At 45.1% G+C, this 12876-nt stretch overlaps 1 protein-coding gene across 1 annotated transcript; it reads left to right on the top strand.

Moving 5' to 3' along the window:
• Positions 1–830: 830 nt before the first annotated feature.
• prrt4a (proline rich transmembrane protein 4a) lies at positions 831–12176 on the top strand (the record flags this gene model as incomplete). Its single annotated transcript, XM_080841762.1, has 3 exons — positions 831–1653; positions 2919–3083; positions 10198–12176. 3 exons carry the CDS (start codon positions 831–833, stop codon positions 12174–12176), a joined length of 2967 nt encoding a protein of 988 aa, XP_080697888.1.
• Positions 12177–12876: the final 700 nt, after the last annotated feature.

The following is a 12876-nucleotide window of genomic DNA, read 5'->3' as shown; positions in this document are numbered from 1 at the left end:
GAAGGGAATTAAGGAAAAAAGCACGACTTTGGCTGTTCAGTCATTTGGGCTGTCATGGCCATGGTCAAAGGCATATGGAACAGCGTGATGTGTCTGGGATACATGTCTGTCTATTTGTATGCTTGTTGAAGGGGGGGGGGGGGGGGCAGGGGGGTGTATGTCACACAGAGCAGGAGACGAAATCACGCACGAGTCCTCTACAGCCAGTGCGTGAAACTTTAATAAATTGAGTTAAACGTGGCCAGAAACTGCATTAGAGGCATGAGTCTCAATGTGTCTTTTTAAGGTTTGTTCGGTTTGGTAAACAAGAAGGCTACTATATTATATGTATCTTACACAGTCAGATCTCTTTTCCCTTTAAATATGTTGATCTGTGGATATGCCTGATGACTTTTTTTTAACCATTGCTGTAACGGTTCCCAATGCTGTTTGTTTTGAGCCCAAATCAGTACTAAAGTGCTACAGTCCCCAAACTAAAGGTGCGTCTGAGCAACTTCAATGTGTCTGTGCTAATTAAAGTAATTCATTAATTGGAATTAGTCGTTTCCCTCCTAATCTGGGTCGACTGAGTCGAGTCTGAGCAACAGTGACAAACACCACAGGGATTGTTTTTGCCTTCAGAATGTGAAATGCACCTGTAATTATCATTGTCTTTGTCTGCATGCTGCCATTGATGTTTTAACTATTCTTGGCAACCTTACAACTGTGGAACAGGCTCTCTACTTTGATAAAAATGCATTTTCTCTCTCTTGGTCTCAGTGCTGAAATTTGTGCCTTTTCTGGCTTGAAGTAGTGAGATGGCAGAGAGACGTGACTGAACAGACGGATTGATGTTGATGCTCTCAGGGGAGAGCACCATGTCTTCCCCCAGTGGAGTCCTTGCAGTGTTCCTCTGCTCATCCCTGTTTGGCAGCTGTCATGCCATGGCACTGACCACAAACATGGCCACTAAGGCCTGGTCAAAGATGGATGAAGTCAGTGAACCGACTGACCCCAATCTGCCATCGGACCTGCCAATGTGGACTGCCTTGGCCGGTGGAGCCAAAATGGCCGCAACGGCCTCTCCTCTTGATCTGTGGACGCCGTTGTCAGTGAACGCCAAAGAAATGGACATGCACAACGTAGGCTCACAGGGAGCTGTCGCCCAGCCGTCAAGTGAATTAAAAACTGTGCAGAGCGTAATGGAAGAGGGGACTTTACATTTTTCCGAGCCAGACGGTCACTCTTTGAAAGCCGGCACAGACCAACTGGTCAACAGCCAATCAGACTGGGCAGATGAGGAGCACATGTCTGACATCTACATCAGACAGACTGAAGGGGACTTGACCTTTGACACATCCTCCCTAGCTTCACAGACACCTCAGTCCTCTGTTGCTCCTCAAGACCGGAGCCTGATGGACACTGTGGGTACTGCCACCACAGCACCAGACAGGTCCTCAGTTGCACCTGACATGGGCATGTCGATACCAGCTCTCACACTTCACTCAGATACCCATGGGCAGGCACCCAGGGATAATACAGATACAGGTTTAGACACGGTTGCCATGGAACCACAAGGTGCAAGGACAGAGGTTATGACCTCAGTGCTTCATGAGGAAGATTTTGCAATAAGACCAACAGAGGAGACATCATTGATTGCAGACTCTTTCAGAGGTAGGCATTTCTCCAGGGTAAAGCTATTTGATTCATTCCAATGGTTTCCATCCTCACTACTGTCAAACATAATCAGAATTCCTTGTTACAAATCTTTTCCATGTTGTATGGGGCATGGTTACTCGATGACAGGTTTAGAAACTCATAGTAGAGCCCCCTACATGTCCTCCTCCACAGCTGAAGACCTCAGAGATGACAGTATAATAGAGGTCCTTTTGAATAAAGGCCAATAAAAGGTCATCAACGATAGAATTATCACCTTTTTGGTAATTTAGTTGTATTTATCATGATTAATGTTTGTAATTACTATTTTAAAGATTGGAATAAGTAAGGAATATTTGGAATTCATTAAAAACAAAGCAGTGTTTTTGTTTATTATTATTATTATTATTATTATTATTACTAAACTTGCCATTGGACATGTGCTTCAGGCTACTATGAAAGAGTCTAAGAATGGTACATGCCTATTTCATGTTTGTAAAGAATCACCACTGTCAAACAATGAGGCATCCCTCCCTCATCTACAGTAATTTGCCTTGAGCTGTTTAATGGGTGGTGGGGGATTTGTCTGTGTGATTTATCCTGTGATGGTCGGCACTTGGTTTTATATGCTGACAATGGTACAGTGCCGTACACAGCGCTAATGCTGCAGTACAACATCAGTATTCAGCATGCATGAGATTACCCTTCACCCGTCACAGTCTTTCTCGCTCTTCCTCTCTCTCTCTGTCTCTCTCTTTCTCTCTCTCTCTATCTCATGTAACGAGAGAGGATTCTCTTTCAACTGCACACATCTCATAGTAGAGCACCTATCAGAAACAAGTGCGGTTTCAAACCAGTTGTATATCAGACAGAATGAACAGAGATGCGCTTTATTACAAACTAACTGTGTAGATGCAAACACAGGAACAGAGATAGTGATCTGCCCAGCTTCTTCGCACTTCACCCCGCTATTTACCAAGCTAAAGCTTGTGTAGTTAGGTGTGTCTGAAAACAGTTTGATCACTAACGGTTAGTTCTTAGATGTGATTTGCGCATAGCTCAGCAGGGACAGGCTGTAAAACTGTATAACACTAAAACATTTTGGTGGCTGGAGTGTCTGATGTTGGCAGCAGTCCAGACACTGTGAGATGTGAGAGGGTCCCTGTCTGTTGAGAATGCTTACAGTTCTGAAGAGATCTGGGGGTTCTGTGTATGATAAACAAAGATGTTCTGCACCTCTGTCCAGAGTGAGTAATCAGATAACTTTTTGTGCTGATTTAAAGAATCATGGGATCAGTCAGACTTCAGGAGTCACGCAGGGCCATTTGGTGCAGATGGAGTCCAGCAGGAGAATGCAGGAGACCCAGGAGAGCAGGAGACACTGAATGATCCAGTGACAGCACCAGCAGCAGGGAGATCTCTCCCAACAGTTCACCCTGACATTACAGGTAAATGGGTCTGTCTGTCAAGCAGTCTACTCACATAGCCTATATTCTAATGCTAAACCTGGTTATGTGAGTAAAGTTTGATTGCAAATCTCAATATTTTCTGGATGGGCCAGTCTCCTAGGATCACAGTCTCATTTTCTGATCTCCATCTCTTAGTGGTTATGGAGAGGGCAGTGTGGTCCTAGAGTTGTCATTCATTGGATTCTATTTCATTGCCCTTCCTTTCCACGAGCCATGTTGTACGAAATATGCACATTTCAGGTCAAAATACAAACAGTAGAAAGTTATACATCGTACAGCTATATTCTCTCTGTTACGTTTAATACAATATGAATATTTACATCACAATACGGTGAATGGACAGTAGAGTGAGTGAATCGGTTCGCTGTTCAAAACGTAATTTGTAAAAATCAGGACAGGTTCTGTTTTTAAATAGTTACAAAAATTAGAGCAACTGACAGGAAGGTCGGCTCCCTCCTAATCTCCCGCTCTCTCTATCTCTCTCTCTGTGTCTCTCTCTTTCTCTCTCCCTCCCTCACTTTCGCTGACCCATTTTCTGCAGCCTACTTCCAGTGCTCTCCCTGTAGAGTGAGCCAACCAATTAGAAGACTATAGACTGCACATTTTCCTTTTACAATGTTTGTATGCTTCCAATTTCTTGGTGTATTTCTGTCCTCAACCCCGCAGCATGCAATCAACTGGAGGACCTTTCTCTTCACATTTCTGCCAAGTTCGATAAACTTTTAATCACTGGAGTATTAAGGAAAAGATTTCACACATGAATCAGGAGCTATTAAGTAGTCTTAAAGGGGCCATATTATGAAAATTCCACTTTGTTTAGGGCTTCTACTCGTTAATTTGGGTATCTGGCATGTTTAGCAACCCAAAAACTGCGGAAAAAAACAACCCCCGCGATTTGTTATGGTTCTTGTACGTCAGAAACGTCATGCTTGAGTGACTGCGAATGAGATTCCTGTGAACTCTCCCGTCACAAGACAATGGGAGGTTCCCTAGAATCCCTACATGGCCTTGGCCCACCCCCAACCTCACACCCCAGCCCCCCCCCCCCAAATCATTTGCCAGAGTGAATCATACCGTTTCTGCAAAGCTTGGGTATACTTTGAATAGCTAGCTAGCAGCATGGCGAAAAGTTCTGGAGCAAAGTTCTCAAGATGTGCTGTGGTCGGCTGCACGGATCCGCACAAATCTATACATCACGTTCCAGCCTCAGAAGACACAAGAGTGAAATGGATGGATTTCATTTTTGAAGGCAATGTCCCGGAAAGAGTTGGGAAACTGTTGTTTGTGTGCGCAAACCATTTTGAATTGGACTGTTTTACCAACCTGGACCAATATAACACTCGACTCGCAACAAGACTGACCTTGCAAGCGGGTTCAGTACCATCTATCCGTCGCATTTCAGACGAGGGGAATGTAAGTATTTTTAAAAATAATTCTTGTATGTGCATTGACCATTTAGTGTGGGTGGTTGGCAACGTAAGGAATGTAGTTGGGGAGACGTTAGCATTAGTTCGCTAGAAATGTGGGCAATGTGTTGAGGCTTTTCGTAAAAGTATCCATTACATAGGTAATGTATTTCACGTATGTGTACAACTTATTTAGAATGGCTGACCATACTTAAAACGGCAGTGAAAGATACTTGAGGCAACAGTAACTTTTGCCTCTATGAGTGGTGCGTGCGAGAGGATATTAGCATGCTAACGTGTTACTTTTCAGCAGCGAGGCGTTAGCTACAAACTCGAGTGTTGGCGTGTGCAGTTAGGAGTTCGCTAGAATGTGATACCTTATGCTAGTCATGTATGCCTTGTACAGCATTTAGTTTGAATTTGCCTATGGCAAACAATAAGATTTCTGTGAAGTAGTTTGTTAGGACTTCGAGGTGTTGGCACTAAAGCAACCTGAGGGGCTTTGTACAAGTTAGCGACATTAGCATCTTGTAGTGTGTAGGAGCCAGCTGACCCATCAATTGCTAAAGTGGCCAACGAATTTTTGTGTTAGACTAGCCTATTTAATCTTGGTTAACAGTAGATGGTTCGTTTGGATGTCTATGAAGGGGAATTTGTGTCAAAGTATATAGTGTCTTTACGTAACGAGAAATAGTTTTCTCATCCATAACATTCCCTTGTGAAAATGCTTTGTGTTGGGGCGGAGGGAGGTTAGTCACCTGCAAATACGAAGGCAATTAGTCCTGCTGGTGACACCTTCGACACAACAATGATGGGGTCATACATGTTAAATGGGCAATTAATTGTTCGTGAACGACGTGAGACTCACCTGCATTTACCAAAACCTGCATAACATTGCTGCTCTCTTATTGTTTAGGCAAGCACCTCTACTCAGGGCCAGAGAGAGAGGCTAAGTGGACCTCCATCCTGAACCATCTCCAAGACATCCACTCCCATGATGACCCTCTCTACCCAAAGTGTTTGCATCAGCCACGCATTTCAAGTGACAAAAGCAAATGGTTGAAAGCAGGTATGTTCACCCAATTTGCATTGTAAATGTAAGGCTTGTGTTTATCTATACATGTATAAACAAACCAAATAACCAATGCCATAATCACTTTGAAGCTAAATATATATATATATAATTTTTTTTTTAAAGGGACACCAGCCTTCTTCAAGTTAGAGAAGGCGTTGACTAACAGGAGGGTCCTGAAAGATGTGGGGAAGCTGAGCCCTCACTACCAGACCTCGTCGTTGGAGGCTTTCCACAGACTCATTCTGCGTTTTGTGCCCAAAAACGTAGTCTTTCCTTTTCTTGGAATGTTATGCAGGTAACAGTACGATATTTTTTTCTAAGAAATGTATACCTATTATGTATTATACTAACTATTATACACCCATTCACACATGCTCTCTACCTGGCAGCCCTGCATTTCAATGTGTTTAAAGTGAACTTCCCAAAATATAAGAAGGGCGAGTGCACTGCAAAGCCTGTGAAAGCAGATCCAACCTTCCGTGACTGGCACAGGCTTTATTTCAAATTCCACAAAATCAAACAATGTACAAACAGTATGTGAAACATAAATAGCATAACATTGTCTTTTTAAATAGTCTTCATAATAAATAGAATATAATTACCAAATAATTATAAAATATACAAAAATGTGCAACAATGTAAAAGTTTTGGATTGTTTTTTGTATTATAGGGTACTTGGATAACCTCTTGGACCTCATCTTTGACAAGGTTTTTCAGAACCCGGCCCCACATGTGAATGAGCTGCTGAAGATCCCAATACCCGCGTTTCTCTCTGCCCAATTTGAGAAACCGGACAAGCAGGAAGTTATAGACCGCTATGTGTCCAGGTTCAATCGAGGGCAGGTCTGAACCCTGTATACCTTCCCTGTGCATCAGGGAACACTCTGCGTATCTGGAGCACAAGAGGGCAGGACCACTCTGATTCTTCAGCCCAGATAGCCCCAACACCAGCTAACAAAACTTCTGTACCTGTAACGTCTGAACAAATGTGTTTTAGAGAATAAAAGGTTACACACATATAAAGTGTTCCTTTTTTAACAGTATGGCAATTGATAGCAAGAAGTGTAATTTTGTAATCAATGTTTTTAATATACCTTTGTATTTATAATATACCTTGTATTTATTACCTATGTACCAGCCATTACATTTAATAACTATGTTTAAAAAGCTCTATGGCATTCATTCTAGCAATCTTTCTGACAATAAAAGTGTGTATACACAGTTTTGTGTGCCTTCAGTGTTTGATAAGTCACATGTCAAAAATTGACACATGTAAGATGAGCAGTTAGCAAAGTAATACAGAGGGAAGGATAATTTATTGTATTTTTATTCTTGGTCATATTTGTATTGCAGAAATGACTGATAACTCATGCATACAAAAAAAAACCGTACTGCTCTATTCCTCTTTCACGTAAAGGCCCATAATCTGCCCTATATATGTTATGCATTCTGCAAAGAATAGACATTCAAACACAGGTTCAAGGCCTGGATGGTCAACCATGCATGCTGTCGGGTTCTCGAGCTGAAGTATTCTTCTTGTAACCTTGAATATTGAGAGTAAGTGACGTGGAATATTAAACAGATGATGACTGCATATTTACAATGTCAATGTAATTCACAAATACTTCTACCTGTGGTATCTCCCTGCAGCATACATTTTCAGGCTCCGTAGGCATTTTAGCACACTTGCCACAAGTAGGCTACACCTGTATAAACAAAGAGTATTATCAAGTGACAACCTTGCGGGTAAACTTTATTTGAACGTTGTGTTCATAATACGGACATAAGTCATCAAATACAACGATTTAAACGCTAATAAATGCAGGTAAAACGTTAGAGAGAGAGCCTATACTTTTATCTAACCTGCGAGGACGTGGGTGGGCCCATTATACATCTACTATATGCAACTCCGGAGTCCTGAGGTAAGTTGAGTGAATGTTCACAACAGAACGTACTCATCTAGCAATTATATCTTTATGGCGTTCCCGTTACTTGCATTTACATAAACACTTACAAACAGGAACTTATAAACACACTGTATTTGCTACATACTCCTACATTCACACATGGTTCACGTAACTAGATTCACTTGCACCATTATGCTACCAACCGCGAACGAGACTGTGGCCCATTAACAAACAAAAAAAGGAGGTTTACAAAGTTTACTCACCATTCAGAAACGTTTTGTTGAGCCCTAACTTCTTGAATATGTTCGGGAGCCTCTTGTTCTGACTCTGGCTCAAACAGATACGGTTGTACGATTCTATCTTCTGCAGTAGCCATATTGGAGGGCTAAAGCGAGCGAATCTTTTGGAGGAGGGGGAGGAGTGAAGGGGGGAGGGGGGAGCTGGCTCATTAGCATTTAAAGGAACAGGCACTCAATACAGGTCAATCTGTAGGGAGCTGTTTTTGACAGGGTGAAAAGGGTGCTGTAATAAATTATTCTTGTGGTATTTTGACCAAAATATTTTACTGGCATTTCATAAAGACCCCAAGGAACCATTTCAACTTGTGGTAAAATGGGCATACGATGGGTCCTTTAAATTACATTTGAACTGATGGGGACTGTTGTGGGACTGTAGTGTGTATCTGTGGACCATACTGTGGGTTGCACTATGGTCAGTGGCGGACTTACCATTAAGGCGAACTAGGCAACTGCCTTAGGCCCCCACCCAGCAGAAAGCCCTCGACGAGTTGCCCATTATGGCACCGATGGGCCGATGGGATGGCCCAAGTCCATAACCAACCCGCCCTCCCGCAGATGTTGTCGTTCGCGACAGTTTTCCTTGCTTCACAGAATATATTTTATACTTCTAATGACAACTAATTGGAATCACTGTCTGCTATTTATACTACTCCTAGTGACCTGTATTCACACTCATGGTTATTATTTTCTTTACTAATCTAATCTCCTCCGTCAGTCTTACTATGTTTATTTGTTATTAAATGTCAATCACTCTAGCCTAATACTTGCGTGTCTCGCTCGTAGACACCTTTAACAACCCTACACACACACATAATCACACACCCAGCATGCAACACTACCATTACCACTGATGTTTACACCCCATCGTATGCTCTGTTCTGTTAATTTCTACAATAAAGTTCAAACCAGTGGCAGCGTCGGACCTTAAGGGCGATTGTGGCGACGAACTGCCTTCAGGAAAAGGAGATTTTTTTTTCTCTGTCGGAAATTACCAAATGTCGAATCAGGCAACAGTCACGCAACAGTTGTGCTTCAGAAGGCGGCGACCCTATTTGGGGCTAAATGGAAATCGCCCCAGATCTCTCTCACTCTAATGTTAAATCCATTCTCTTTCATAAAAGAGGGCTCTCAATGCATTTTCCATGGCTTCCGGGAGGGCTCGCCATGCTCCATTCTTTCGTCATAAGTATAAGGACGTATGAGTTTAAAAAAAACGGTCAAGGCATATTCTGTCAAGATGTCTAACATTCAGTGCAACAACTGGAGTCACTCCTTGAAAGAAACTCATTTTTAGTCGGCGTACTAATTAAGATAAATTGACAACAAAACAATTAGGACTTCCTACACCAAATGTATCGATTCAACAGGTTTCTGCAAAGGGTGGATATTTTACACATATTTTATGTGTCCTGTAAAGCTATGTTGCATCGTACAACATTTGAGACATGTGGATAATGAAAAAGTGGGATAATTTAATGTGGAGCCAAATCATGTTTGCTTATGAAGGCTCCTGAATGCAACTTTCTTCCATATAACTAGCTACTGTAGCTATGTAGGTAGAGGGGAAATATTTTGATTGTGTGCTGCCATCTACTATACAAAAAGGTATTGCTGTATGAGTTAATCAGCCTACAAAAAAATTGATATTGCTTAATGTAGGATACTAGCCCAGAGTTAAGCATATTCATCTAGCAAACAATACCTACCTTGAAGTGTTACAATAGCCAGTATCATTTTATTCCATGTGTCCATCCAGGCAAATTTGTGGATCCAAATGTTATTAAAAAACATATATAATGTTATTTCTTTGTAATCATCCAAAATTATGTTAAGTGTATGGGTATTTTGCATACATTGAGTGGGCAACGCGCCGTATATTAAGTGGGCCGCTCTGACAGACAACTCCCGGGCCACTTTTTTCCCCCAGTCCGCCCCTGCTTTGAGGTGGCCCTTTTTTTTTGCATTAAAAGGACGGATGAAGAGGGCCCCTGGCTATGTTCGCCTTAGGCCCCCAAATGACTAGGTCCGCCACTGACTGTGGTTCTCAAATCATAGTTGAGTTTGTGGGCATGGATTTTGGGAGGGATGGAGCTGATTTGCTTCCTCCAGTATTTGCCCCCCCTCCCAATAACATCTGACACAAATGGCTGCAAAACGATCTCTCTCAGTAATGGCTCAATGGGCTTTTGATGCCTGTGGCCTCTCTGACTTGGTGCTGGTTATATTTTCCATGTTTTTGAGACATTTGAATATATGCTGATATTTTTGTCACCATCTGAATATTTTGAGTTTGAACATGCACCATTACAACAACAATAAAACTAGTGTAGCCTGGGCATGCAGAAGCCACAAATACACAACTTCTTTTTAAGTCATATTGTGACTCTTCCTCTCTCTCTACCATAGGCCAATCTCCAGATGATGCCTGGTCAGACACAGATTCATTCTCCGAGTCCTCCTCACTCCCAGACTGCAACGCTGTCACCACAGGGGTCTGCAACAGCTCAGAGACCTCATGGGCTCCTGCTCCCCCAGGTGACGTCAAGGGCAACGGTGATCTGGACGACCTCTCCTCGACTCCGTTTCTCAAGGCAACCATGCCCCTCCTGGTCCCTCTGCGCTCGGACTGGAACACCGCCATGGCAACGTGGGGCCTGGCATGGGAGGGGCATGTGTACGGGCTAGGCTGCGTGTTCGCGATGGTCGCTGCCGTGTCGGCCCTGTGCCTACTGTGTCTGCCACTGCGCTGGCCGTCTAGCTGCGGCCTGTTTGCCACAGCCCACTTCCTGCAGCTGCTGGTTGGATCCAGCCGGGCCTTCCTACTCTTCTACGACCCCTACGGACAACGGGAGCGTCTCCCCGGCACAGCCTTCCTCCTGCTGCATGAGGCGGCCTTCCCCTGCCTGACGGCTGCATTCGGCGTGGTGCTGCTGCTGTTGTCGGCCCGCTCGCGCATGCAGCTGCTGTCACTCTCCCTGCTCCAGCACTCTTCCTGCGCTCTCGCCTGCCTGCTGCTGATGCACGTGGGCCTGGCCCTAGGCTCTGTGGGCCTGTGGGTGCTGCTGCCCAGCCTGCCCTGCCTCATCCTTATCCCGCCTGGGGCGTTCGTGACCTTGGCCCCCCTCCTCTCTTTGGGGTACCTGCTGTTCTACTGCTATGCTCTAGCGGACGCTAAGCACATCTACCGGCTGAATGAGGCGTCGCCTGACCGATTGGCCGCACCGCGGGCCAGCCAGTGCCCGTTCTCGGAGGCAGGGGTGTGGGAGCGGGCAGCGGGCACTGGAGTGTTCGCCGCTCTCTTCCTGCTGGCATGTGGCGGCCTGAGGCTCTATGCCATGCTGCTGGCAGCTGGAGCAGTTGGGGAAAGCCAAGATGGGCTCCCTCCCTGGCCCTGGTGGGGGCTGCAATTCAGCTTGCGCGTGTGTGAGGCCGGAGTGTGTCTCACACTAGCCCTGATCGTCACCCACCCTCTCCTCTGCTGTGTGAACCAGGGAGGCGGCACGCCCAAATTCCCATGTTGGCCCGGGTTCACCTGGAGGTCAGGTGGCGGTGAGGCTGGGTCGGCCAAACCATCCCTGCTCGCGGGCGGCTATGGCTGGTCCTTACGGCCTGGTGAAAAGCACGGTCTCTGCGAAGGCTTCACACGCAAGGAGAGCGAGAGCGTGCCCCTTTACACGCTTGCGGACCAACGCTTCTCAGAGACAGATGGCCTGGACCTCCTCTATCCCAGCAGCCCCGTCGATCAGACTGCCAAGAAGCTCGTCCACACCAAGGTCGCCAAGGCCATCTCCACCGGGTCCTCCTTCAGCCTGGACGGAGGGGGCTACAGCGACTCCACTGTCGACCTGCGGCCACCGTCTCCCATCGACCTGCGGCGGAGCATTGATGAGGCACTCTTCAGCGAGTCACTGTTTTCATACAGCCTCTTCTGCTCCTCCAGACTCTCCCTGAGCACCAGGGGCCCCCCGGACGGCCAGCCCTGCAGGGCCCCCACCTCTGTCGAGCCCAGCCTGTATCGTACCTCCTCCTGCGGGGATGTGGACCTGCCCGCCGACGCCTCCAGACCCTCTAACAGGAGCATCCATGCCCAGAGAGGGGCCTGGAGAGGCAGCAGCTCAGCCTCACTCTGTGGGGGGCACTTTGGAGGTGCGCCTCTCACGGTCTGCTGCAGTCAGATACCAGGCCAGGAGGCCCAGGGGCCACCGGCCAGGCACCCATCCCAGCGGAGGTACCCCACTCTGGGCTCAACCTCTTCCAGAGAGAGCCTGCGTGACACGCAGCTGGAGCGGGAGCAGGTGGACGAGCTTGCAGTGCAGGCTGAGTTCATCAACGTGTGCCGGCAGATTGATGCACTTAGCATCAGCAGTGACACAATTGAAATGTAGGAACCTTTGAAGAAGAGTACATATGTCTGTGGGTGCAATGGTACTGTTGCACTTACACAAGCTGGACTCATGGAGAGATATGGACTGATTGGTGTGGATATATTTAAAATCTAAAGGTTTTTCGATCCATTTTTAGAAAGCTTCCCTGAACTTTACTCTCATGGAGAGGAAGAGATTTAATGTGCCATCTTGTGGTCATTTTTATAGAGTGAAGAGCAGTTGAGTGGTAGCAGGAAAAGCCAACAGGCACTTTTAGGTTAAAAATCTCTTACTCAATTTCACATTTGTAACTTGTAAAACGTTATAAGTATGTTATGTTTATATAATAAGATAAAGTTTATAAGTATGCATATTTGGTAAGAGTAATAAGGATGCAATAAAAGGGTACTAAAGACAGTTACTGTATTATGGTATGTAGATAGAGAAAAAATATCACTTTGAAGAAAACAATAGTCAAGTAGTGTCCTCTGTGGGACTAGAATGTGGACGTTTTGTTTTCACCAAAAAGCTATCAGATGAGACTTGGACTTTTCAGCATGGACTCATCTGTGAAGAATGTGAATTTCTGTGTAACGGTGTCCTGCTTTCTGCCCTGAAATTCGCCCTTTAAAGTGTTTCAAGCATCCATTTCATTCCAAAGAATCTCTCTCACCATGCTGTGCTGCTTACTGATACCATAATGAAATTACAATGATAATTT

This window comes from Sprattus sprattus, assembly GCF_963457725.1.
Source record: "Sprattus sprattus genome assembly, chromosome: 7".
Classification (NCBI taxonomy): Eukaryota; Metazoa; Chordata; class Actinopteri; order Clupeiformes; family Clupeidae; genus Sprattus; species Sprattus sprattus.
This window is presented reverse-complemented; position numbering and strand designations above follow the sequence as displayed.